Below are 27946 nucleotides of genomic sequence, written 5' to 3' on the forward strand. Positions count from 1 at the left end.
CCACACCAAACCAGTGAAGCCAGCTGTCACAAGTTAGCTTGCAGTTTCTTGTTTGTGTATTCTTACCTCCTTTCTGCAGTGCTGTTCCTGATCCCTTTCACATGTGTGTTTGTGCTCACCTATGAGCGTCGTCTGCTGTTCTCTGTGTTTTATTTCCTTCCCGTCCATCACTTCCTGGCCCGCCTCCTTGTTTGCCTGCCTATATAAGACATGCTCAGTCTAGGCCACTTTGCCTGAGGAACTTCCTAGTTTTCGGAGCTCCTGTGTGTTGCTATTGCCTGTATCCGGCATTCACTACTCGTGTACTGACCCTGGCTTCATTCTCTGACTGTGCTTGTTTTCTGCCCGTCCTGACCTCGGCTAGTCTATTGGATTTCCGTTTGTCTTTTCCCATTGTACTCTACTCCCGCGAGCGGTCTCCTCAACCTCAGCTGGGCGTACCCGGGGGGCCGGAACCTGGTCCCAGCTTGCTGCAAGTCCATCCCCACCATCAGATGCTCTGGTGAAGAAGCAGGCTGGGGCTTAGACTCCTCGCCCTGGGGAACCCCAAGTTGACTATCTACAATGGCTCACTACCACAGGTGCTGACACCAGCAATGGTGTTCAGGACCGCCGCCACACCAGACCAGTGCAGCCATCAACGGTGTTCATGATCGCCGCCACACACCAGACCAGTGCAGCCAGCAACAGTGTTCACGACCGCCACCACACCATACCAGTGAAGCCAGCAATGGTGTTCATAATCACTGCCACACCAGACCAGTGAAGCCAGCAACGGTGTTTATAATCACTGCCACACCAGACCAGTGAAGCCAGTAACGGTGTTCACGACCGCCGCGACACCAGACCAGTGCAGCCAGCAACAGTGTTCACAACCGCCGCCACACCAGACCATCGCAGCCAGCAACAGTGTTCACGACCACCGCCACAACAGACCAGTGAAGCCAGCAACAGTGTTCACAATCGCCGCCACACCAGACCAGTGCAGCCAGCAACGGTGTTCATAATCACCGCCACACCAGACCAGTGCAGCCAGCAACGGTGTTCCTGATCATTGCCACCCAAGTCCCTGGGTCACAGACCAATGTAAGCCATCAAAACTGTTCCTGCCCACTGCCAAACCAGTCCCAACGGCATCAGACCAGGGTAGTGGTAGTTACTACAGTGGTGATCTCTGTGAGAGGAGACAGATTAATGGCTACAACATGCAGCGTTTCTTTACAAAAGTGATCGCTGTGATTGGCCCTGTACCTTCATCAGACACAGTGATCACAGGACGTGCATGAGCCGGGAGAATGAAATGACGTTTTAATATGCCTTCCGGCCCACAGGAAGCCACTGTCAAATCATACATTGGTGGAAACCTACTCCACTAGTAGAATAATTTGGCAATCTTTTTAAATCTGGTACCAGACTTATAGATTGTCATCACTTTCCTTCTGAGGGCCTTAGAGAGCTCTGTTTACCTTGGCACCATGACACCAGGCATGTCAATGGGAACACCAGACCCCAGATGTCTGAAGATCAAATAAGACAGGTTCTACTAAGGTGGCCACCCCATCCCTTGAAAACCAAACACATACAGTGAAGGAAATGCGTATTTGCTCCCCTGCTGATGTTGAATGTTCGCCCACTCACAAAGAAATGATCGGTCTAAAAATCAAATGTTCGATGTATTGTAACACTGAGAGAGAGAATAGCAACAACAAATTCAACAGAAATGCATGTCTAACAGATGATGACTGATCTGCATGTTCATGAGGGAAATAAGGATTTGATCCCCTTCACAAAACATGACTTAGTACTTGGGGGCAAATCCCTTGTTGGCCATCACAGAGGTCAGATGTTTTCTGGAGTTGGCCCCCAGGTTTGCACACATCTCAGGAGGGATTTTGGCCCACTCCTCTTGGCAGATCCTCTCCAAGTCATTAAGGTTTGGTGGCTAACGTTTGGCAACTCAAACTTTCAGCTTCCTCCACAGATTTTCAATCAGATGAAGGTCTGGAGACTGGCTAGGCCACTCCAGGACCTTAATATGCTCCTTCTTGAGCCACTCCTTTGTTGCCTTGGCCGTGTGTTTTGGGTCATTGTCATGCTGGAACACCCATCCACGACCCATTTGCAATGCCCTGGCTGAGGGAAGAAGGTTCTCACCCAAGATTTGAGGGTACATTGCCCCGTCCATCATCCCTTTGATGCGGTGCAGTTGTCCTGTCCCCTTAGCAGAACCCCCCTCCCCCCCCAAAGCAGAATGTTTCCACCATGTTTGACAGTTGGGATGGTGTTCTTGGGGTCATAGGCAGCATTCCTCCTCCGCCAAACACAGTGAGTTGAGTTGATGCCAAAGAGCTTGATTTTAGTCTCATCTGACCACAACACTTTCCACCAGTCCAACTCTGCATCATTCAGATGTTCAGTAGCAAACTTCAGACAGTCCTGGACATGTGCTTTCTTGAGCAGAGGGACCTTGCGGGCACTGCAGGATTTCAGTCCTTGTCGGCGTAGTGTGTTACCAATTGTTTTCTTGGTGACTGTAGTCCCAGCTGCCTGGAGATCATTGACAAGATCCTCACGTGTAGTTCTGGGATGATTCCTCACTGTTCTCATGATCATTGACACTCCACGAGGTGAGATCTTGCATGGTGCACCAGACCTAGGGAGACTGACAGTTGTTTTGTTTCTTCCATTTGGGAATGATTGCACCAAGTATTGTCACCTTCTCACCAAGCTGCTTGGCCATAGTTTGGTAGTCCAGTCCAGCCTTGTGCAGGTCTACAATCTTGTCCCTGACATCCTTGGACAGCTCTTTGGTCTTTGCCATGGTGGAGAGTTTGGAATGTGATTGTTTGATTGCTCCTGTGGACAGGTGTCTTTTATGCAGGTAACAAAATGAGATTAGCAGCACTCCCTTTAAGAGACCGCTTCTAATCTCAGCTTGTTAACTGTATGAACGACACATGGTAGCCAGAAATCCTGTTGAATGATAGGGGATCAAATCCTTATTTCTCTCATGAACATGCAGATCAGTCATCATTTGTTAGACATGCGTTTCTGCTGAATTTGTTGTTGCTATTCTGTCTCTCAGTGTTACAATACACCGAACATTCGATTTTTAGACCGATCATTTCTTTGTGAGTGGGCGAACATTCACAATCAGCAGGGGAGCAAATACGCATTTCCTTCACTGTATTAATGACACGGGTTCGGAGGCTAATTTTATACAGATAAGGCACTGAGTGAGTTTAATTACCATCATAATCAGCCAAAGAACCTGCGACATTAATATGTGTTCGGTTTTAGGTGGCAATCCTAGGTTTTACCTGCATACTTGCTAGAGAGGTTGGTACAACTGGCACCTAATCTGGAATGCCAGGTTTCTAGCTTCATGGATTTGGAGGGGTGGCACCTACATTTTTGACCAGCAATCCTTCCTCAAAGCCTAAATCAGCCCTAATCAAAGGATCACGTCTACATAAAATTAAGGTATCTCATCTAACTTCTGGACCATGTCATAAATAATCCCTGTTTGTGATGGTCACTCCTTGGATGAGAAGTTCCTCCACACAAGTGAGGTCATGAAGAGAAGAACATGGACTTCTCATCTCCATGAGACCCAAAGAGCTAAGAAGACGAACCTTCTACCAAGTTCTACAACTTCTCCTCTTCAGTGGGTAATCATCCATTGCCGAAATGATATCAAACTCAAAGGTCACTAAGGCTATGGTGGCAACCTAACTGCTTCTGTCGTGGATTCGAAAAACAAAGGAGGATGTGCTTGTTTGGTTGCTGGGGAAAGTGCAAGGAGCTCACTTTGGCAAATAAACCAGTGCTGTGAAACAGTTATCCTAGCCTACCACTGACCATCACTGGAGGGAGACTTGCCACACAGGCAGATTCAAATCTTACATAAAATCTGAGGGTTTTGGAGCAACCACACATCTTTGAGATTCCTTAGGTTATCCTACAATTGAGAATCTTTGTGTTAATTACTTTAATGACTGCCCACACCAGACATACAAATTAGGGTAGCTGCCGCCACCTACACCTCTCCATTCGATTGCTTCTGTTTGCTCAACAATTATCATACAAAATACTACCAACAACCTAGAAAACAATCCACAACTCTGCCCTGAGCTACATCATCTCAGAAGATCACCCAACCCGTCCTTTGAGCTCCTCCCAAGACGTGGTGCTCTCTAGCTCCCTGATCACTTCCTCCTATGTTTGCTTCCAAGACTTCTCCAGAGCCTCTCCCATCCCCTGGAACTCCTTACCCAGATCTGTCTGGCTACCTCCTTCTCTGTCCACTTTTAGGTGAACCTAGATTGTAAGCTCGAAAGAGCAGGGCCCTTGACCCCCTTATGTTTTGTTTTCTTACTGTATTGTATCATGCTCTGTCCCCCACTATAATGTACAGCGCTGAGCAAACCTTTTAGTGCTATATAAATACTGTATAATAATAATAACCCGGACACTTATCTTCCTAGGGACGCCTACCCTGCCTCCAGCTACATAAGATAAAATACATACCAGACCCTTGTTCTTGATGAAGGCCCTGTCTAGATGTTATTGGGGGTCATACAAGAAAAACCTGCAAGAAGTAGAGACATTGCAAGGGTTGCCAAAATCCTGGAATTGTCCTGCAGCGTTTGGGACACTTGGCAACATGACAAGTTCCTCTGAGCTCCGCAAGGTGGTAACCTCCAGTATACCCAGACAGGAAGTCTCTATGGAAGACAGGAAGTGATGTCAGGTATAAATAAAAAGTTCCGGGTGAGAGGTGAGTTGGGAGGAAGTAGAGAGGAGACATTGCTGGAAGTGGCAGCAGAGGAGGTAATAAGATCTGATTTTATATTTACACCCAGTAACCCCCCCCCGTCATGTCAGTCCTCTTCCTCCACGGTCACGTCTGTCCTCTTCCTCCACCGTTGCGTCCGTCCTCTTCCTCCACCGTCGCTCCCGTCCTCTTCCTCCATCATCACGTCCGTCCTCTTCCTCCATCGTCACGACCATCCTCTTCCTCCATAGTCACGTCCGTCCTCTTCCTCCATCGTCATGTCCGTCCTCTCCCTCCCTCCATAGTCACGTTCGTCTCTTCCTCCATAGTCAAGTCTGTCCTCTTCCTCCATAGTCAAGTCCGTCCTCTTCCTCCATCGTCACGCCTGTCCTCTTCCTCCATAGTCACACCTGTCCTCTTCCTCCATAGTCATGTCCGTCCTCTCCCTCCATAGTCACCTTCGTCCTCTTCCTCCATAGTCATGTCCGTCCTCTCCCTCCATAGTCACGTTCGTCCTCTTCCTCCACAGTCACGTTCGTCCTCTTCCTCCACCGTCACATCCGTCCTCTTCCTCCACCGTCACGTCCGTCCTCTTCCTCCACCGTCACGCCTGTCCTCTTCCTCCATAGTCATGTCCGTCCTCTCCCTCCCTCCATAGTCACGTTCGTCTCTTCCTCCATAGTCAAGTCTGTCCTCTTCCTCCATAGTCAAGTCCGTCCTCTTCCTCCATCGTCACGCCTGTCCTCTTCCTCCATAGTCACACCTGTCCTCTTCCTCCATAGTCATGTCCGTCCTCTCCCTCCATAGTCACCTTCGTCCTCTTCCTCCATAGTCATGTCCGTCCTCTCCCTCCATAGTCACGTTCGTCCTCTTCCTCCACAGTCACGTTCGTCCTCTTCCTCCACCGTCACATCCGTCCTCTTCCTCCACCGTCACGTCCGTCCTCTTCCTCCACCGTCACATCCGTCCTCTTCCTCCACAGTCATGTCCGTCCTCTTCCTCCATAGTCACAGTGACGTCTTTTATCTCCAGCAGTTGATGATACACACATATATAGTTTGGGAACCCAGACTAACCCCTTCAGGGCCGGAACATTCCCCCACTTCTGGGGCCACTTGGGCCACTCATGGGAACATTTTCCTCATTTTAGAGAGCAGCCAACTATAGAAGTTTTTTTCAAACATAAAGGCAAAGGATAGACATGCACACTGGAAAATTTCTCTTCATTTCAGATGCATTCGGTAATTGAAGAATTTCATTTCCTCGTATTCGTTCGGTTGAACCGATTCATTTTTCCGAATTTGTTTTGTATCTTCGACATTCGTTGGTATTGGAAGGATTCAATATTTTCGAATCTGATGTGAATTCATTGTGAAGAATAGCTGGTTGCTAAGGACACGGCGGTCACCCGCTCCTTAGCAACCACGACTCATCTGCTGTCAGTGGGCCAGCATTCATCGTGATTGACGTTGGATCTTCTTCGTGGGACATTTATTTTTTTGTTTTTAACCACTTCCCATCCGGCCATTGTATATATGGTGGCAGTGATGGGGCGGGTGGACGTTTATAAACGGCCTCCCCGCACCTTGCTTGTGTGCGCTCCCTGGGAGCGCGCAGCACCGCAATCCGGTGTCCGCTGTGTCCTCCGGAGACAGTGGAACACCGATCGTCCTACGGGACCTCTCTGCGAGGTCCCAATCATGTGATCACTGATTGGCCAATCAGTGATCACATGAAGAGTAGTAAGCAAGAGGTCAGTTCTGACATCATTGCTTACTACGTGTGAAATCTGTGAATGATCACAGAGGTCACATGGCACAGGGCCATTCACAGCAGCCTTCTACCATGTGACAAGCTGTGACCAATCTTAGCTCTCACAGTATTTCTCAATGGCTGCAGGAATGCAGCCAGAGAGAAGCAGAAATTATTCCTCTTACAACCTTTATGGGTGTAAAAGCAATCAGTGTAAAAAAAAAAAAAAAAAAAAAAATCTTCATCACCCCCCACAAGTAGTACAGTGTCACCATGGTAACACTGTACTGCTAGGGTGCCAGTGTGTAAAAAAAACAAAAAACAATAATATAAAAAAAAATTTAAAAATTAAAACAAAATGTTTAAAAATTATAATTTTTGGTTCTAAACTAATTTGGGTTATTATTTTTTTTTTACTAAAAAGATAACTGAAGAAATTTTGCCCAAGATTTATGATGAAATATTATTTATTTGCAAAATTTTATAAGAAAAACACTTTTTTTCACAATTTTTGTACTTTTTCATTTACATAGCAAAAAAAATAAAAATCCCAGTGGTGAATAAATACCACCAAAATAAAGCTTTTTCTGTCTCAAAAAAATGCTAAAAAATTCATACGGGTACAGTGTTGCATGACCGCGCAATTGTCATTCAAAGTGTGATAACACTGAAAGCTAAAAAATTGGCCTGGTCAGGAAGGGGGTGAAAGTGTCCGGACTGGAAGGGGGGGAAAGTGTCCGGAGTGGAAGGGGGGGGGGGGAAGTGTCCGGACTGGAAGGGGGGGGGAAAGTGTCCGGACTGGAAGGGGGGGGGAAGTGTCCGGACTGGAAGGGGGGGAAAGTGTCCGGACTGGAAGGGGGGGAAAGTGTCCGGACTGGAAGGGGGGGGAAAGTGTCCGGACTGGAAGGGGGGGGAAAGTGTCCGGACTGGAAGGGGGTGGAAAGTGTCCGGACTGGAAGGGGGTGGAAAGTGTCCGGACTGGAAGGGGGGGGAAAGTGTCCGGACTGGAAGGGGGGGGAAAGTGTCCGGACTGGAAGGGGGGGGAAAGTGTCCGGACTGGAAGGGGGGGGAAAGTGTCCGGACTGGAAGGGGGGGAAAGTGTCCGGACTGGAAGGGGGGGGAAAGTGTCCGGACTGGAAGGGGGGTGGGAAAGTGTCCGGACTGGAAGGGGGGGGGGGAAAGTGTCCGGACTGGAAGGGGGGGGGGGGTAGTGTCCGGACTGGAAGGGGGGGGAAAGTGTCCAGACTGGAAGGGGGGGGGAAGTGTCCGGACTGGAAGGGGAGGGAAAGTGTCCAGACTGGAAGGGGGGGGAGGAAGTGTCCAGACTGGAATGGTTTGGGGGAGGGGGGGCATGGTTCCTGGTCCCCCCCCCTTTCCTGGCCTGCATGCTTGGATAAGGGTCTGGTATGGCTTTTGGGGGGGGGGCATCTTGCCATATTGTTTTTAATTTTGGCATGGGGTAGCCCTCAAAATCCATATGGGACCTGAAGGGCCTGTTATGGGTTTGGTGGAACTCCCAAGCTGTTTTTTTTTTTTTTTTTTATTGCCTGCACTTGTTTGTTTACATTCTCGTTTGTTTACATCCCACGGACAGCAGACGAGTCAAGGTTGTTATGGACACAGCAGCCGCCCGCTCCTTAACAACCAGTTATTCTTCACAACGAATTTGTATCATTTGATATGTTATCAAATATATTCTAAAATTTTATTCATCTGAACAAAACAAATGAAACTAACGCATTCATTATTCCCACGATAACTTTTTTCTAATTCTTTGTTATTCGTTTCTATGTCCATTCAGAAATTCAGATCCATCCGAAGCTCTGAAAATGAAATGTTCATCCAATAAAATGAATCAAAACAAAATGAATCGCATGTATCTAGTATATGTAAGAGGCTTCAGGACCCCAAAAACAAAGGAAGCAGTAACTGATTGTGTCTCTGTGTGTAATAGGGGCGATTTGTACATGATAGAAACCCTCATATTACTTCCCCCATACACCCCCATCCTAATATTGTACAACCAGTACAGTCCGGATCATTCTCTGTTATCAATTACAGGAAACCTGTATAGATCACATGACCAATGAGGATGGAGGAGGACCGGAGTCACATGACTGAGAGGATACTAAACCTCACCCTGGAGATCATCTACCTGCTGACCGGAGAGGTGAGGAGGATTCTGGGAGGTCACATGACATCACTCATATCTATTAATAAAACACAGATCTGACCAGAGAGGTGAGGGGGATTCAGGGAGGTTACATGACATCACTCTCATCTCTATTAATAAAACACAGACCTGACCGGAGAGGTGAGGAGGATTCTGGGAGTCTAACATGATGTTCCTATTGGTTCCTCAATACAGAGATTTCCTCTTCTGAAGTCAGGAGATCATATGACCATCACAGTGCCTCCATGTGACTCCTTAAACCCTGAGAGACACAACATGCAGAAGATTCTAGAAGTCACCAAGAAGATGATGGAGCTGCTGACAGGAGAGGTGAGCGGTGCCGGGAATTCTGGGACATTCTCCAGTAACAGACAAGGGATGTGTCTGGATGGTGACTGTATCATTGTGTGTGTCAGGTTCCTATAAGGTGTCAGGGTGTCACTGTCTATTTCTCCATGGAGGAGTGGGAGTATTTAGAAGGACACAAGGACCTCTACAAGGACGTCATGATGGACAATCAGCCGCCCCTCACATCACTGGGTAAGAGGAGACTTTATTGGAAAGGAGAGAGCAGTACGGAGGGTCCACCTAGATCCCCCATCATCTGATAAACGCATAGAAACAATGGATTCAGTCAGTGTGTGTGTTTCCTACAGATGGATCCAGTGATGGGAACCCACCAGAGAGATGTCCCCGTCCTCTGTATTCCTGGGATTCCACACAGGAAGGTCACACCATCCCTCACCATCATCAGGTAGATGAATCCAGTAATGGGAACCCACCAGAGAGATGTTCCTGTCCTCTGTATTCCCGGGATTCCACACAGAAAGGTCACACCATCCCTCACCATCATCAGGTAGATGAGGAACAATTATTGGTAGTTCTGATTTATACACGGCATGTTTGTTACAATGAATGTTTTATGATATATTCAGAGTGGAATCCTCGGGGATGATAATATTGATGTTAAAGAAGAATATAAAGAGGAGGATGAGGAGTATGGAGTAATGGAGGAGTTTTCTGAAGGACACAAGGATATGATGGAGCCACCTAATACCAGGAACCCACCAGAGGGATGTCCCCGTCCTCTGGATTCCCGGGATTCCACACAGGAAGATCACAACTATGCACAACTTGATCAGGTAAATCATTAACAATTATTGGTAGTTATGATTTATACACAGCATGTTTGTTACAATTAATGTTTTATTATATATTCAGAGTGGAATCCTTGGAGATTTTAATATTGTTGTTAAAGAAGAGTGTAAAGAGGAGGATGAGGAGTATGGAGTGATGGAGGAACTTTCAGAAGGACACAAGGATGTGATGGAGCCATCTAATCCCAGAATCTCACCAGAGAAATGTCCCCATCCTCTGTATTCCTGGGATTCCACACAGGAAGATCTCACCATCCCTCACCATCATCAGGTAGGTGGAGTTGAGGGTCTGGAACATAAAGTGATTTGTAAGCAGGTGCAGTCTGCTTTCTCCACTGTAGGTGGCACCTGACCAGAGTGGTACCACAGCCTGAAGAAAAAGTGAGGAGAAACTTGGTTTCTCTATGGTTTCCTGGTCCTTGGAGACAGCATTCCAGCAGGCTAAGCTGCATCCAGAGAACCCCTGGTGGCCATCTTGGGTCAATCTTTAAAAGTCCCTGCCCCCAGGTTTTGGGTGCATTTTGTGAAGTGCCTAAAGTAGGGAAAAAGCATCCATCTGTCAGGGAAAGAGATTAGCAGTAGGGAACAAGACAAGAAGGGACAAGCTAGGGACACGCAATCTCCCACTTGGGACTGGAGTGACCAGGCCGCATTTACCCGCTTCATCTCAGCTTTGAACTGAAGTGTGAGTGTTACCCTAAGTGGCTTTCTCTCCCTGGGACTGTTTGTAGTTGACATTCTCCGCAATACAAGTTCTGAGTTTACCTACAACCAAACTCTGTGTCTTTACTTAGGTTTTGGCTTCTTTAAAACAGGAGATAGCCTCCTTAAAAAAGGGATTCTCCCCAACTCCATAGGGGCAAGAACTCGTTGGGCAGGGACACCGAGGAGGACAGGAAATGCTGGCAGTGCGGCCAAGATGGACATATTTTCAAGAACTCTGGGTGGCCTGGGTTCAAAAACTCCACCAGACCATTGTTAAACTACTGGCTCAAGGAACAACTCTGAGAAGCAGCAGTTCACAGAGGCCATGATTGCCCTGAGCCTAGTGGTATCCACCATTGCCAACAGCCAAGAAGTCCCTATCATGTACCTGGTGATGGAGGCCAATGGAGAGAGGGCTTCCCTTGCGGCTAAGTTCCAGACTCCCCTGAGAGTGGGACAGCGGGAGTCGGGCCCAAAGTTGCACAGGTCGCCTGTAGGAGTGCTGGTTGGTGGTCCACTCAGAAGCACAACTGGTGCATTGAGATAGGTCTTCAGACAGGAGGCACCTGTGCGTGGTATGCAAGCCCTTCTGGGATTTGGATGTTTACTGGGTAGTCAGTTCAAGCCAAGGTCAGGTACCAGATGGGAATCAGAGCGGACGTAGTCAGATGGGATAGCCGAGGTCATACACAGAGGAGTGAGAGAGAGAGTATCCGTAAGCCAAGCCGAGGTCAGATCAGGGGTAAAGCAGAGTAGACAGGTCCAGGAGCAAGCCGAGTCGGTAACAGGAAATCAAGGGTCAAGTCACAGGAACAGGGCATGCGGAGCTAGAGATCATCCAGCAACTTGAGGAAGTGATGAGCCTCCTTATAAAGGCCATCTGGCACCAAACTGAGGCTGATGTGTACTTCTGTGGCCATGTAGAGTACTGGTAGAGACGCCAGATCCTCCAGAACTCCTGACAGTCCCACATCTGATTGACTCTGGGTCAGAGGTCACCGTAATGGAGTATGACTTTATTTACAGAAATTTTGGGGCACAAGAACAATTGGATCCTTGCTTGCTATCCCTCAGAGTGGCCAACAACCTACCTATTCTGGTAAAAGGCATCACCTGGGTGAGGATTGAAACTGAGGACCATGTGGTGGAGCGGGTGGGGGAAGTGGTGACCCGCAGCCCAGTTAACCCGGCAATGCCTGTTGTGTTGGGTAGGAACATTTTGAAGGACCTAGACTTACCTTGCCTGTTGGCCAAGTATGAACATTCTGGCAGGTGGGCCCAGGGCTGTGGGAGCAAGGTGGCTTAGAGTTCTCCAGGCTTTTGAGGCCCAGTGAATGGCAGCCGAGAGACAACAGAAGCAAGTAGAAGTGGTCCGCACACCCCCAAGAAAAAACTACTCTTGGCACCCCTGCAAGAGGAAGTCTGATCTCTCCCTGTCAGGGCCCACAATAAGCTACAGGGGGCCACCCACAAGGACCCTGTGGTGGCAGGGGGGTGAATGGTGGGCCGTACCTTGTCAAAGAGTCTTGGTGCAACTCATCAACCTGAGAACACTTCACAATAGCATTGCCCAGACATGCCACCTTGGCTGATCTCTATGTATTACCCCACCACTGCATCTCCGAGGCAGCCATGCATTCCGGGACAAGGCCCAATACAAGTTGCTACTGGAACAGCTGGACATTCCCTTCAAAGACTTTTCCCTACCACAACGAGACTGCTCCATCTGCTGCTGCCACCAGTCCAGAGAATTAGGAAAATACCACTTTCATCACACCGTTAGGATTGTTCGAGTTTATTCGCATGCTCTCTGGTCTAAGCAATGCCCAAAGCACCTTCCAACGATTCATGGAAAGATGTCTTGGAGATATCAACTTTGACACTGTTAGTTTTCCTTGATGATATCATCTTCTCCAAGACATGTGAAGACCATGTGAAATATCTGCACCGGAAGTTGGTAAAGAATACCAAAGGTATCCAGAGGGAGCAAGATGGAGCCCAAGTGGGAGCGCACCCCATGCCGGGTAGTGGGGCAGCCTTTCCCACCTTCAACTTGGTCTCTGAGGGGCCCGATCCTATGAAGAAGCAACTGCACCAAAATATGCTGAGACCTTGTGTGTTAAGCGGTGACTGCTCTATGAAGCCTGCCTATGATGGGAAGGCTTTTATCTACGTGGACTTCTCACCGGTGCACAAATCCTCTGCTGAGTGGTTCCTGCTGCACCTCATGTTCGAGCCTCCAGCCTCCACCAAATCAGGAGCCCAAACGCCCAGCAACACCATCTACTACCACAGACTGTACTGACATGTCTAAGGATCCTACCTTGGGCCCAGGTGAGTGGACAGCAGAGGATATGCATGATCCCTTGCCAGCTGTGGTCCCCGAGTCACTACCTGAAGAAGAACCATTGCCACTGACTCTGCTGGAATCCAAAAGAATCGTCACCCATCGTGTTCCATTCGCGGGCAAATTCCTGCCAGATTTTCTGTCGTTTGAACTTGCCTTAACCATGCTCTTATTGCACTTATATTGCTGTTGTTGTTGTTCTTACTATGTTGTGATGCCGAGGACAGCATCTGTCAAAGGGAGGGCAGTCTGCTTTCTCCACTGTAGGTGGCGCTCGACCAGAGTAGTACCACAGCCTGGAGAGTAAGTCAGGAGAAACCTAGTTTTATGGTCCCTGGAGGCAGCCTAGGCTGCATCGAGAGGACCCCTGGTGACCATCTTGGGTCAGCAGAGTCTTTATAAGTCCCTGCCCCCAGGTTTTGGCATGGATTTTTGAAGTGGCTGGAGTAGGGAAAGAGCACCTGTCCGTCAGGGAAAGTGATTGGCGGCAGGGGAATGTTCCGGACAAGTAGGAACATGCAAACCTTTACTTCTATGTTACAGATGTTATTTTCTGCCATTCTGCTGGTTTAGGGTGAAGATCTGATGGACATGAAAGTTGAGGGTGAACTAGAAGAGACGTATGTGAGGGATGATCAGCAATATATGGAGGAGGCTGGAATGAGGAGGACATTCATAGAGGAGAACACTCCTACAGAGATCAGCACAGGTGACCAGAATATATTCTTCTCTTATCTCTGCTCTGTTACCGCCCCCCCCCCAGCCCCCATTGGTTCCTGCTCCTCTGACAAGGCGGTGTAAATGTAGAAGTGATCTGGGAGGACCAAAGGCTCTTTGAAGAGGGGAGGAGTCCCAGCTGGTTGGGACATCCACAGAGAACATCTGCTCCCTCCTATCTCCCTGATCCAGATGGAATCTTGATGGAAGTGAACTAACCCCCTCCTATCTATTGATGATGTTTTTCTATTTTTCCAGGACCCGCCATGGAGAAACCCTCAAAGGATCGTCTCACTTTATCTCCAGGTTGTAAAATGAAAGATGAGGACATCCCAGGAGATTGTGCCGGAGAAAAGACAATGAGCTCCACTATGGATGGTGGACTTCCCAGTGTGGAGAGACCATGGGATCCCTCTAACTCTGAGCAACCTCGTACTGTGGGGGATGGGGCTGGAATTCAGGGGGAGAAGACGTTCCTCTGTCCTGAATGTGCGGAAAGTTTTAGTTCTGAATTAAGTCTTTCTGTACATCAGAGATCTCACACGGGGAAGGGGCTTCAGTCCTGCCCTGAGAAAGGTTTCAACATTTTTGGACATCAGAGTTTGCGCAAATTGGAACAGCCATGTTCTTGTCTTCTGTGTGGGAGATTTTTTCCACATAAATCAGACCTTTCCGTACACCAAATATCCCACAGAGGGGACAGCCAGTTTTCTTGCTATGAGTGCGGGAAATGTTTTTCAAAGAAGAAAAATCTTTATGCACATCTAAGGTTGCACACGGGCAAGAAACCATATTCTTGTTCTGAGTGCGAGAAATGTTTCCGATGGAAATCAGACCTTGTAATACATCAAAGATGTCACACGGGGGAGAAGCCGTATTTCTGTTCTGAATGCGGGAAATGTTTTTCGCGGAGATACCATCTTAACATACATCAGAAATTTCACACAGGGGAGAAGCCGTATTTCTGTCCTGAGTGCGGGAAACAGTTTTCACAGAAGTCCAACCTTAAAACACATGAGATGTCTCACAGAAGAAAGAAGTCATAGTCCTGTCCTGAGTGTGGGAAATGTTTTTCATGGAAGATTTGTCTTGCCAAACATCAGGAAACCCACACCACGCTCGAGGTGTATTAGTGTGCTGAGTGCGGGAAATGTCTTTTCTATGGATGATATGTTGCCGTACATCAGAGATCTCACACTGGGAAGAAGCATACCTTGATATACACCTCAGAAAACACGTGGCTGAGTGCTTCTCTGATCTTTATCATGGAAGAAACACTTTAAAAGGAGATCAGAGATCACTAAAGACTTCAATGTTGTGTCTGGCTTCCTCTGCTAGGAGGGGGGGGGGGTCACTGCTGGTTGGATCCCTCTAGCAGTGTAGTCTGATCTCCCCTGACCTTCAGCAGAATCTTCCATGGAGGACATCATGGTGAGAGAGAAGGAGGGGGGGTCACTGCTGGTTGGGACCCTTTAGCAGTGTAGTCTGATCTCCCCTGACCTTCAGCAGAAGCTTCCATGGAGGACATCATGGTGAGAGAGAAGGAGGGGGGGGTCACTGCTGGTTGGGTCCCTCTAGCAGTGTAGTCTGATCTCCCCTGACCTTCAGCAGAAGCTTCCATGGAGGACATCGTGGTAAGAGAGAAGGAGGGGGGGGGTCACTGCTGGTTGGGTCCCTCTAGCAGTGTAGTCTGATCTCCCCTGACCTTCAGCAGAAGCTTCCATGGAGGACATCGTGGTAAGAGAGAAGGAGGGGGGGGGTCACTGCTGGTTGGGTCCCTCTAGCAGTGTAGTCTGATCTCCCCTGACCTTCAGCAGAAGCTTCCATGGAGGACATCGTGGTAAGAGAGAAGGAGGGGGGGGTCACTGCTGGTTGGGTCCCTCTAGCAGTGTAGTCTGATCTCCCCTGACCTTCAGCAGAAGCTTCCATGGAGGACATCGTGGTAAGAGAGAAGGAGGGGGGGGTCACTGCTGGTTGGGTCCCTCTAGCAGTGTAGTCTGATCTCCCCTGACCTTCAGCAGAAGCTTCCATGGAGGACATCGTGGTAAGAGAGAAGGAGGGGGGGGGGGTCACTGCTGGTTGGGTCCCTCTAGCAGTGTAGTCTGATCTCTCCTGACCTTCAGCAGAAGCTTCCATGGAGGACATCATGGTGAGGGAGGAGCTAGATATTGCTTGTGGATGAAGCGAAGGGGAGATCAGACTACAGGGCATGACAATATTTCAGTGCAGTAGTCATTGGCCATCACAGACCGCTTCATTTCCTTAGAGAGTGTTGCCTGGTGGCTGAAAGTGGAAAATATGACATTTTCAAATGTAACCGTTCATATTTACTAAAAATGCAATTATTGTAACAAATTTTTTTTGTAGTATAATGCAAAGGAAGAATTAATATTTCCATTCATAAACTCCTGATATTCTTTGTAAGTTGATTGATAAAAGTCTTCCTTCAGATTTGTGTGATGAAATGTTCTTCTCCTTTATTCCTTCCTCTAACACTACAAGTACGGCCCATCCTGTAGGTTTTAGTGTCCATCTTGTGTCTTAGTAGTTTGGTGTTCCCAGCTTGTTCTTGTTGGAACAGCCGACTCTCCCCCTTCTCATAGACCTCAGGACGTCTGTAGTATACTCCAATGATAAGTCCATCAGTCCATAGACCCATCTATCATTCCTCCCATAATTCCTCCTCCGCACCATCACCTTGTTGGAACAGCCGACTCTCCCCCTTCTCATAGACCTCAGGGCGTCTGTAGTATTCTCCAATGATAAGTCCATCAGTCCATAGACCCATCTATCATTCCTCCCGTAATTCCTCCTCCGCATCATCACCTTGTTGGAACAGCCGACTCTCCCCCTTCTCATAGACCTCAGGACGTCTGTAGTATACTCCAATAATAAGTCCATCAGTCTATAGACCCATCTATCATTCCTCCCGTAATTCCTCATCCGCACCATCACCACCTCCAACAACAAGATCATCTTTCTTCCTCACTTTCACATCACATCTAACATAGAGGCCCCCCTCCATCTTTTCTATGTCCCGTGTCCCTCTAAGCACGAGGATCAGCATGAATACAAACATCTCAGTCTTGGGAGGAGTCAAGCCGTGTTTCTGGAACACCAACTCCATTCTCATCACTGAAGCCATCAACATCTCCCATTCTGCTGGGCAGGTTACTGGACTCTGTGTATTGAGATCTGTTGTTAAATTGCATCATCGTTTTTGCCGTAGCATTATGTTTATATGTAATTTTGATCTCATGCCTTAACCCTCCCCATCTTCTTTAATTTAATCCTCTGCTAATGTCTCACCTCATCTTCTCTATCAACCCCATTACCTTTACCCAATCCATTTTATATACTGTAATGTAAAAAATGAAGGACACCCCATGGAAGCTGGTGAATTTTTCAACATACTTGTACAGGCCAATTTTGGATCTTTATTCAAGCAGTGCCTACAGATAAAGGGAATATACAGTACTTCAATGAGAGCACCAGTAACTAGACCCTTGGCATTTAGGCAATTGATCACCTGCATGTTAAAGCCCCTCCCAGGCCATTGTGCAGTGTTCAGCGCTGTTATACATAAAGTTATCAATAATTATTAATAATAAGATATTCCTAAAACACAGTATAGGCATACTTAGAATTACACCCCAAAACACATCATTCTTCTATCCCCCCCCAAATATGGGGTTACAACATGTGAGATTTTTTCACAGCTGGCGACATAAAGGGGCCCAAAATCCAAAGAGCACCTTCCAGCTTTCAGGGGGCGTCAATTACACATCTGATTTCCTGACTACCCATCACATTTTTGGAGGCCCTGGTGCACCAGGACAGCAGAAACACCCACAAAATTACTACTTTTAGATAGTAAACACCGCAAGTTATTTTTAAGCGACATGGTGAGTCTTTTGAAGACTTAATTTTTTGCCACAAGTTTTTGAAAAATGTGGGAAGAATATGAAAATCATTTTGTTACACAAAGTTGCCAAGTTAGTATGATATTTCTCACACACAGCATGGGCATGCTTAGAATTTCACCCGAAAACACATTCTACGGCTCCTCCCAAGAACGGGGGTATGACAAATGTAGGACTTTTTCAATGTTTGGACAGATTATATGCCGGACATTATATCTTGTTTATCACACCAATCAATCAACCAAGCCTACACTACTGGTATTCGGCTGCCCCAGTAGTGCCATGTTCACTGGTGAGGAAGTACTGGAGGCTCAACAAAGGGTGAACCAAAGTGTTCCTGTGGTTCCAGGACTGCAGTTGTCTGCAGGGGATGGTTGGGACTGGTGCTTCACAGGAACAATAGTTCAGTTCAGGCAGAAGCAGGGTAGGCAAACAAGCAAAGGATCAGAGCAGGCAATGGCTTACACTGGTCTGGTGACACTGGGACTGGTTTGGCAATGGTCAGAAACACTGATGCTGGCTTAAACTGATCTGGTGACACTGGGGCTTGTTTGGCAATGATCAGGAACTGGGTGCTGGCTGCACTGGTCTGATGTGGCGGTGGTCAGGAACACTGGTGCTGGCTGCACTGGTCTGGTGTGGTGGTGGTCAGGAACGTGGGTGCTGGCTGCACTAGTCTGGTGTGGCATTGATCAGGAACACGGGTGCTGGCTGAACTGGTCTGGTGACACTGGGGCTGGTTTGGCAATGATCAGGAACATGGGTGCTGGCTGCAATGGTCTGGTGTGGCGGTGATCAGGAACATGGGTGCTGGCTGAACTGGTCTGGTGTGGCGGTGGTCAGGAACACTGGTGCTGGCTGCACTGGTCTGGTGTGGTGGTGGTCAGGAACATGGGTGCTGGCTGAACTGGTCTGGTGTGGCGGTGGTCAGGAACATGGGTTCTGGCTGCACTGGTCTGGTGTGGTAGTCAGGAACATGCACGCTGCCTGCACTGGTCTGGTGTGGCGGTGATCAGGAACACTGTGTCTGGCTGCACTGGTCTGGTGTGGCATTGATCAGGAACATGGGTGCTGGCTGCACTGGTCTGGTGTGGTGGTGGTCAGGAACATGGGTGCTCTGTGCAGTGGTCTGGTGTGGTGGTGATCAGGAACACTGTTGCTGGCTGCACTGGTTTGGTGTGGCATTGATCAGGAACATGGGTACTGGCTGCACTGGTCTGGTGTGGTGGTGATCAGGAACACGGGTGCTGGCTGCACTGGTCTAGTGTGGTGGTGGTCAGGAACATGGGTGCTGGCTGCACTGGTCTGGTGTGGTGGTCAGGAACATGCCTGCTGCCTGCACTGGTATGGTGTGGCGGTGATCAGGAGCACTGTTGCTGGCTGCACTAGTCTGATGTGGCATTGATCAGAAACATGGGTGCTGGCTACACTGGTGTGGTGGTGGTCAGGAACATGGGTGCTGGCTGCACTGGTCTGGTGTGGTGGTGGTCAGGAACATGGGTGCTGGCTGCACTGATCTTGTGTGGGGGTGATCAGGAACATGGGTGCTGGCTGCACTGATCTGGTGTGGTGGTGATCAGGAACGCGGGTGCTGGCTGCACTGGTCTGGTGTGGTGGTGATCGGGAACACGGGTGCTGGCTGCACTGGTCTGGTGTGGCAGTGGTCAGGAACACAGGTGCTGGCTGCACTGATCTGGTGTGGGGGTGATCAGGTATGGTGACGTATGGGGTACTGGTGTGGCGGTGATCTGGGACACACTGACTGGCTGCTCTCCAGGAAGTGTTGTTTAAGGGCTTGTTGGTCCACCTTTATTAATAAAACAAAAGAAGGTTGAAGCAGAAAATTGGTCTCCCACCCAGGGATTGTCTCCACCAGACCTCCAGTCTGGTTCTCTAGACCATCAAACACAGCACCTCCGTGATCCTGTACACCCTCTGTACCTCGGCTCTCCTCCAGCTCCTCTGTCACTGTGCACACATGCATGCTCTGGCTTCCCAATGACTCCTAGGAAAGGATTGGGGTCCTCCTGACCTCTATGACCACCTGTCTCTCAGGTGGAGCCCTGACCTATTGTCAGGTCCTAGGTTGTAAGGACTGTGAACACCGGCACACTCAGCCTGCTCCTCACAAGATTGGAGGACCTTCCCAAAGCTCTTTGAAATCTCCAAGCTCCAGCCCCAATTGAGGAACTACAACTCTCGGAGAAAGATGAGAAAACACCTTTGAAATGAAATTCTGGAGCCCCGCACTCTGGATATGTCCAACCCCTGTGTCACTTTCTCCTGATGTTCTGTCAGATGTCTATCAGACAGGTTGTTTTCTGAACAGTTGCCAAAATCCAGGCAACTTTTGGGACTGAACTGCAGTATTCGGGACACTTGGCAGCAAGACAAGGCCGGGGTCACACTATGAAAAATATTCTCGGGGGCTGCAGTTTCTCTGAGATCCATACTGTGGTGATCTCCATTATTCCGAGACAGGAAGACTCTATGGAAGACAGGAAGTGATGTCAGGTATAAGTAGGAAGTTCCGAGGTGAATCAGGAGAAAGTAGAGAGGAGACATTGCTGGAAGTGGCAGCAGAGGAGGTAATAAGGTCTTACTTTATAGTTACACCTAGTAACCCCCTCGTCATGCATGTCCTCTACTTCCATTGTCATGTTCATCCTCTTCCTCCATAGTCGTGTCCTCCACTATCATGTCCATCTCCTTCCTCCATAGTCATGTCCGTCCTCTTCCTCCACTATCATGTTCATCTTCTTCCTCCATCGTCACCTCTATCCTGTTCCTCCATCGTCACGACCGTCCTCTTCCTCCATCGTCACGACCTTCCTCTTCCTCCACCGTCACGACCGTCCTCTTCCTCCACCGTCACGTCCTTCCTCTTCCTCCAAAGTCACATCCGTCCTCTTCCTCCATCGTCACGGCCGTCCTCTTCCTCCATCGTCACGTCCGTCCTCTTCCTCCATCGTCACGTCCGTCCTCTTCCTCCATCGTCACGTCCGTCCTCTTCCTCCATAGTCATTGTGACGTCTTTTATCTCCAGCAGATGATGATACACACATATATAGTGTGGGAACCCAGATTAACCCCTTCAGGGGCAGAATATTTCCCCACTTCCGGGGCCGGAACATTCTCCTCATTGTTGAGAGGTGCAGAGGATAGAAGTTTTGGTAAAGGGTAAAAGGCTTCATGAACCCCAAAAACATAAACTAAACTGAATGTCTCTCTGTGTGTAATCCTAGTGGGGACCGTTCTTCCATGATAGAGATTCTCATATTATCCCCCCTCCCCCCCATCCTAATATTGTACAACCAGTACAGTCCAGATCATTCTCTGTTATCAATTATTGGTCTACAGGAAACCTGTATAGATCACATGACCAATGAGGATGGAGGAGGACCGGAGTCACATGACTGAGAAGATACTAAACCTCACCCTGGAGATCATCTACCTGCTGACCGGAGAGGTGAGGTGGATTCTGGGAGGTCACATGACATCACTCATCTCTATTAATAAAACACAGACCTGACCGGAGAGGTGAGGAGGATTCTGGGAGTCTAACATGATATTCCTATTGGTTCCCCAATACAGAGATTTCCTCTTCTGAAGTCAGGTGATCATATGACCATCACAGTGCCTCCATGTGACTCCCTAAACCCTGAGAGACACAACGTGGAGAAGATTCTAGAAGTCACCAAGAAGATGATGGAGCTGCTGACAGGAGAGGTGAGTGGTGCCGGGAATTCTGGGACATTCTCCAGTAACAGACAAGGGATGTGTCTGGATGGTGACTGTATCATTGTGTGTGTCAGGTTCCTATAAGGTGTCAGGGTGTCACTGTCTATTTCTCCATGGAGGAGTGGGAGTATTTAGAAGGACACAAGGACCTCTACAAGGACGTCATGATGGACAATCAGCCGCCCCTCACATCACCGGGTAAGAGGAGACTTTATTGGAAAGGAGAGAGCAGTACGGAGGATCCACCTAGATCCCCCATCATCTGATAAACACATAGAAACAATGGATTCAGTCAGTGTGTGTGTTTCCTACAGATGGATCCAGTTATGGGAACCCACCAGGGAGATGTCCCCGTCCTCTGTATTCCTGGGATTCCACACAGGAAGGTCACACCATCCCTCACCATCATCAGGTAGATGGATCCAGTCATGGGAACCCACCAGAGAGATGTCCCCGTCCTCTGTATTCCCGGGATTCCACACAGGAAGGTCACACCATCCCTCACCATTATCAGGTAGATGAGGAACAATCACTGATAGTATCATTAGGATCTGTACATTATCTGCATTGTTACCATTGATGTCATTTTTATTCTATATTCAGAGTGGAAACCTAATTGTGTCTAAAATTGATGTTAAAGAAGAGATAAAAGAGGAGGAGGATGGGGGGATGGAGAAGTCAGAGATTCCAGAAGGAGTCCACAAAGATCTGTACCAGGACACCATGGTGGAGTCATCCAGCTACAGGAACCCACCAGAGAGATGTCCCCGCCCTCTGTATTCCCGGGATTCCACACAGGAAGGTCACACCATCCCTCACCATCATCAGGTAGATGATTGACAATTATTGGAAGTTAAGTTTTTCATACACAAGCTTTTAAGTTACAATGACTATTTTATTTTATATTCAGAGTGGAATCCTCGGGGATGATAATATTGTTGTAAAGGAAGAGTTTAAAGAGGAGGATGAGGAGTATGGAGTGATGGAGGAGCTTTCAGAAGAACACAAGGATATGGTGGAGCCACCTAATACCAGGAACCCACCAGAGAGATGTCCCCATCCTCTGTATTCCTGGGATTCCACACAGGAAGGTCACACCATCCCTCACCATAATCCGGTAGATGGATCCAGTCATGGGAACCCACCAGAGAGATGTCCCCGTCCTCTGTATTCCCAGGACTCCACACAGGAAGGTCACACCATCCCTCACCATCATCAGGTAGATGAGGAACAATTATTGGTAGATTTATACACAGCATGTTTGTTACAATGAATGTTTTATTTTATATTCAGAGTGGAAGTTTTGGTGATTATAATATTATTGTTAAAGAAGAGTATAAAGAGGAGGATGAGTATAGTGAGATGGATTTTTTAGAAGAACAGAAGGATGTGATGGGGCCACCTAATACCAGGAAACCACCAGAGAGATGTCCCCGTCCTCTGTATTCCCGGGATTCCACACAGGAAGGTCACACCATCCCTCACCATCATCAGGTACGTGGAGCTGAGGGTCGGGAACATAAAGTGATGGAACACTCTGACATGTGGAGACGATGTGTGGACTCTACAAGATGAGATGTTCTATGTGATCTCACATCATAAATCCTTCTATGTTACAGATGTTATTTTCTGCCATTCTGTTGGTTTAGGGTGAAGATCTGATGAACATGAAAGTTGAGGGTGAAGTAGAAGAGACGTATGTGAGGGATGATCAGCAATATACGGAGGAGGCTGGAATGAGGAGGACATTCATAGAGGAGGACACTCCTACAGAGATCAGCACAGGTGACCAGAATATGTTCTTCTCTTATCTCTGCTCTGTTACCGCCCCCCCCCCCCCCAGCCCCCATTGGTTCCTGCTCCTCTGACAAGGCGGTGTAAATGTAGAAGTGATCTGGGAGGACCAAAGGCCCTTTGAAGAGGTCCCAGCTGGTTGGGACATCCACAGAGAACATCTGCTCCCTCCTATCTCCCTGATCCAGATTTAATCTTGATGGAAGTGAACTAACCCTCTCCTATCTATTGATGATGTTTTTCTATTTTTCCAGGACCCGCCATGGAGAAACCCTCAAAGGATCGTCTCACTTTATCTCCAGGTTGTAAAATGGAAGATGAGGACATCCCAGGAGATTGTGCCGGAGAAAAGACAATGAGCTCCACTATGGATGGTGGACTTCCCAGTGTGGAGAGACCATGGAATCCCTCTGACTCTGAGCACCCTCGTACTGTAGGGGATGGGGCCGGAATTATGGGGGAGGAGAAATTTTCATGTCCTGAGTGTGGAAAACTTTTTTCACATGCGTTCAATCTATCCAGACATCTGAGATTACACATGGGAGAGAAACCGTATTCCTGTCCTGAGTGCGGGAAATGCTTTTCACAGAAGTCCAATCTTTCCAAACATCAGAGACTGCACACAGGGGAAAAACCCTATGACTGTCCTGAGTGCGGGAAATTTTTTTCGCAGAGGACCCATCTTAACAGACATCAGCGATTGCACACGGGGGAGAAGCCGTATGCCTGCCCCGAGTGCGGAAAATGTTATACACAGAAATCAGTCCTTGTTATACATCAAAGATCTCACACGGGGGAGAAGCCGTATTCTTGTCCTGAGTGCGGGAAATGTTTTTCAGATAAGCCTATTCTTTCCAGACATCAGAAATCTCACGCTGGTGAGAAGCCATATGCCTGTCTCCAGTGTGGGAAATGTTACATGCATAAATCAGACCTTGTTAAACATCAACGATCTCACACGGGGGAGAGGCCACATTCATGTCTTGAGTGCGGGAAATGTTATATGCACAAATCAGACCTTCTTAAACATCAGAGATCGCACACAGGGGAGAGGCCATATTCTTGCCCTGTGTGTGGGAAATGTTTTTCAGATAAGCCAAGTCTTTCTAGACATCAGAGACTGCACATGAACTAGAAGCCAAATGCTTGTCCTGAGTCCTGGAACCATTTTCTACATAAATCCGACCTGGTTGTGAATCAAAGATCTCACATGGAGGAGAATCTGTGTTCTGCTTTGAGTGCGGGAAATGTTTTTTTTACAGAAGTCTTGTCTTCCCAAACATCAGAGAACCCACACCACCCTCGAGCTGTCTTAGTGTCCTGAGTGTGGGAAATGTCTTTTATATGGATGATATGTTGCCGTACATCAGAGATCTCACACTGGGAAGAAGCACACCTTCATATACACCTCAGAAAACGTGGCTGAGCGCTCCTCTGATCTTTATCATGGAAGAAACACTTTATAAGATCAGAGATCACTAAAGACTTCAAAGTTGTGTCTGGCTTCCTCTGCTAGGAGAGAGAAGGGGGGGGGGGTCACTGTTGGTTGGGTCCCTCTAGCAGTGTAGTCTGATCTCCCCTGACCTTCAGCAGAAGCTTCTATGGAGAACATCATGGTGAGAGAGAAGGGGGCGGGGGGTCACTGCTGGTTGGGTCCCTCTGGAAGTGTAAAATGGGGTAAAAGACGAGCGCTTGGTCTGAGGGATTCAAGCTGCTAGCATGAAGGTAAACCTCGTATAACCTCCTCATAGAAAATAAAAACAGCAAAAATGCAGCGCTTGAGCATGTAGTAAAAAGAATTGGCGTGTGCACATCAGAATTAAAAGAAATACATTGAAGGTATAACATGCACTAAATTAAACGTACAAATTAATGTAAACAATGGACGGGTAAGTATTAATGATTCATCCGACCAAACAAAGTGCATATAGTGATAGGGATGTTAGAGTCATTAGAAGTACATCCGTGTGCCAATCAAATTCGTGACTTCCGTGATAGGAGAATAGCTGCAAAACGCACTAACCAGATAGCGCAAGAAAAAGCGCATTGGAGTATAATGACCTACTCCTGGTCACAGCCAAAAGATCATCAGCGAAGGGACCTCAGGAACACCTTTGCATCAATCATGCCGTCTCCTACCACCAGGGGGAGTACGCCTCCTTACAGTAACACGAATTTGCCTTATATCGTCTTTCGCCAGGGGTGGTGTGCTTTCATATCAGGAGATCACCTTAGGGACTCAGCAATAAGACCCAAAAGAGAGAAATCTTGATAGTGTAGTAATTTTTATTCAAGAGATTGCTAAAGACCAAGTAGCACACTTACATAATGATATCCAGAAAAGCTGATTCACAGAATCCAAAAAGATGGCCGATGGTCAGATGCATGGACCATGTGGGTAACAAGTGGTAGGAGAGGTATCCTTATCCCTAACGCGTTTCGTGGCAAGAGCACATTATCAAAGGGAATGAAGAGTAGAATCTTCAGTAGAATCTAGAAGTGTAGTCTGATCTCCCCTGACCTTCAGCAGAAGCTTCCATGGAGGACATCATGGTGAGAGAGAAGGGGGGGGGGTTCACTGCTGGTTGGGTCCCTCTAGCAGTGTAGTCTGATCTCCCCTGACCTTCAGCAGAAGCTTCCATGGAGGACATCATGGAGAGAGAGGAGCTAGATATTGCTTGTGGATGAAGAGAAGTGGAGATCAGACTACACAACAAGACTGGTCATTTCAGTGCAGTAGTTATCAGCCTGTACAGGCAGCTTCATGTGCTTGGAGGGTGCCACCTGTTGCTTGAAATTGGAAAATATGATATTTTTCAGATATAACATTTCACATTTACTTGATAAAAATGCAAATATAATAATACAGATTTTTATGACTTGTAATAGTGACTACCCTCCATGAGACCTCTATGTCTGACCTGATCTTATTTATAAAGTTTGGTGTGATTTGGTATACATTTTAACAATAAACAGAACTTGTACAAGGCGGAGCTTTTTTTTTTTTTTTTTTATGCCACCATTGCTTCCTGTTCCAAGCTTTACATCATCTTTACAGCTTATGAAAGTTTCCACTGAGGAGTTTTCACTCATAGGCTGTCTCTTTGATGCAACCCTGACATACAAACGTATTGGCCCCGCCCTCCCAATCATGTGATTCAGGTGTTCCAATCCCCTCCATATCATGTGATTCAGGTGTTCCAATCCCCTCCATATCATGTAATTCAGGAGTTCCAATCCCCTCCATATCATGTGATTCAGGTGTTCCAATCCCCTCCATACCATGTGATTCAGGTGTTCCAATCCCCTCCATGGACACAGGTGTATACAATCATGCCCCTAGGCATGCAGACTGCTTCTACAAACATTGGTGAAAGAATGGATCGCTCTCAGGAGCTCAGTGACTCCAAGCGTGGTCCCGTGATAAGTGGCCACCTGTGCAATAAGTCCATCCTTGACATTTCCTGGCTACTAAATATTCCACACTCAACTGTTAGTGGGATTATAACAAAGTGGAAGCAACTGGGAACAACAGCAACTCAGCCACCAAGTGGTAGGCCACGTCACATGACAGGGCGGGGTCAGTGCATGCTGAAGCACACAGTGCGCAGAAGTCAATAGCTAAAGACCTCCAGACTTGGTGTGGCCTTCAGATGAGCCCAACAACAGTGTGTAGAGAGCTTCATGGAATGGGTTTCCATGGCCGAGCAGCTGCATCCAAGCCTTCCATCACCAAGTGCAATGCAAAGCGTCGGATATCGTGGTGTAAAGCATGCCGCCACTAGACTCTAGAGCAGAGGAGACGTGTTCTCTGGAGTGACCAATCACGCCTCCGTGTCTGGCAATCCGATGGATGTGTCTGGGTTTGGCGGTTGCCAGGAGAATGGTACTTTCCTGACTGCATTGTGCCAAGTGTAAAGTTTGGTGGAGGGGGGATTATGGTTTGGGGGTGTTTTTCAGGGGTTGGGCTTGGCCCCCTAGTTCCAGTGAAGAGAACTCTTACGGCAACATTTTGGACAATTTCATGCTCCCAACTTTGTGGGAAGAGTTTGGGGATAGCCCCTTCCTGTTCCAACATGACTGCGCACCAGTGCACAAAGCAAGGTCCATAAAGACATGGAGGAGTCAGTTTGGGGTGGAGGAACTTGACTGGCCTGCACAGAGTCCTGACCTCAACCCCATAGAACACCTTTGATGAATTAGAGCGGAGACTGCAAGCCAGGCCTCCTCCCCCGACATCAGTGACTGACCTGACAAATGTGCTTCTGGAAGAATGGTCCAACCTTCCCATAGACACCCTCCTAAACCTTGTGGACGGCCTTCCCAGAAGAGTTGAAGCTGTTATAGCTGCAAAGGGCGGGGCCAACTCAATATTGAACCCTACAGACTAAGACTGGGAGGCCATTAAAGGTCATGTGCGTGGGAAGGGAAGGGCCAACTCAATATTGAACCCTACAGACTAAGACTGGGAGGCCATTAAAGGTCATGTGCGTGGAAAGGGCGGGGCCAACTCAATATTGAACCCTACAGACTAAGACTGGGAGGCCATTAAAGGTCATGTGTGTGGAAAGGGCAGGGCCAACTCAATATTGAACCCTACGGACTAAGACTGGGAGGCTATTAAAGGTCATGTGTGTGGAAAGGGTGGGGCCAACTCAATATTGAACCCTACGGACTAAGACTGGAGGGCCATTAAAGGTCATGTGCGTGGGAAGGCCGGCCGACCAATACTTTTAGCAATATAGTGTATCTCCTTCTGATGTCTGGTGCCTTGCCACGGGGTGCCTGTACAATATAGGCGACTGTTCTTCCTGTGTTGTGGCCATCGTACTTCTTGTAGCTGTTGCAATGTGCAAGAGT

The 27946-nt window shown here is 48.0% G+C and overlaps 3 protein-coding genes across 4 annotated transcripts in view; all 3 read left to right on the forward strand.

Moving 5' to 3' along the window:
• The first annotated feature begins 9055 nt into the window (after window positions 1-9055).
• On the forward strand, window positions 9056-16077 carry LOC149443177 (uncharacterized). Its single transcript, XM_089655878.1, has 6 exons — window positions 9056-9242; window positions 9359-9558; window positions 9638-9844; window positions 9924-10130; window positions 13485-13620; window positions 13887-16077. The coding sequence occupies exons 1-6, from the start codon at window positions 9158-9160 to the stop codon at window positions 14672-14674; spliced, it is 1623 nt and encodes a 540-aa protein (XP_089512004.1). The 5' UTR covers window positions 9056-9157; the 3' UTR covers window positions 14675-16077.
• A 135-nt stretch (window positions 16078-16212) lies between these two features.
• LOC149443178 (uncharacterized) lies at window positions 16213-21524 on the forward strand. Of its 2 annotated transcripts, XM_089655909.1 has the most exons (3): window positions 16213-20139; window positions 20912-21020; window positions 21146-21524. In XM_089655909.1, exons 2-3 carry the CDS (start codon window positions 20937-20939, stop codon window positions 21374-21376), a joined length of 315 nt encoding a protein of 104 aa, XP_089512035.1. In that variant the 5' UTR covers window positions 16213-20139; window positions 20912-20936; the 3' UTR covers window positions 21377-21524. The 2 variants fall into 2 exon arrangements, with proteins under 2 accessions (XP_089512035.1, XP_089512034.1); XM_089655908.1 differs by having other exon boundaries at window positions 16213-21020.
• A 71-nt stretch (window positions 21525-21595) lies between these two features.
• Window positions 21596-27946, forward strand: part of LOC149443179 (uncharacterized) — a 43395-nt gene continuing 37044 nt past the window's right edge. The window contains exons 1-6 of the mRNA XM_089655805.1: window positions 21596-21806; window positions 21896-22120; window positions 22203-22511; window positions 22586-22786; window positions 22942-23077; window positions 23341-24066. Coding sequence (XP_089511931.1) covers window positions 21962-22120; window positions 22203-22511; window positions 22586-22786; window positions 22942-23077; window positions 23341-24066 — 1531 coding nt within the window. The 5' untranslated portion in view covers window positions 21596-21806; window positions 21896-21961. The remainder of the gene's footprint in view (window positions 21807-21895; window positions 22121-22202; window positions 22512-22585; window positions 22787-22941; window positions 23078-23340; window positions 24067-27946) is intronic.

Source organism: Staurois parvus, unplaced genomic scaffold (assembly GCF_062004578.1).
Source record: "Staurois parvus isolate SC_StPar_1 unplaced genomic scaffold, SC_StPar_1.0 ptg000874l, whole genome shotgun sequence".
In the NCBI taxonomy this organism is placed as follows: Eukaryota; Metazoa; Chordata; class Amphibia; order Anura; family Ranidae; genus Staurois; species Staurois parvus.

Coding starts and splice junctions, on each gene's coding strand:
- LOC149443177 (XM_089655878.1), top strand. CDS start 9,158: ATGGAGGAGTGGGAGTATTTAGAAGGACACAAGGACCTCTACAAGGAC. Junction 9,845..9,923: donor ACTATGCACAACTTGATCAG/GTAAATCATTAA, acceptor TTATATATTCAG/AGTGGAATCCTTGGAGATTT. Junction 10,131..13,484: donor CCATCCCTCACCATCATCAG/GTAGGTGGAGTT, acceptor CTGCTGGTTTAG/GGTGAAGATCTGATGGACAT.
- LOC149443178 (XM_089655908.1), top strand. CDS start 20,937: ATGAGGATGGAGGAGGACCGGAGTCACATGACTGAGAAGATACTAAAC. Junction 21,021..21,145: donor TCTACCTGCTGACCGGAGAG/GTGAGGTGGATT, acceptor TCCCCAATACAG/AGATTTCCTCTTCTGAAGTC.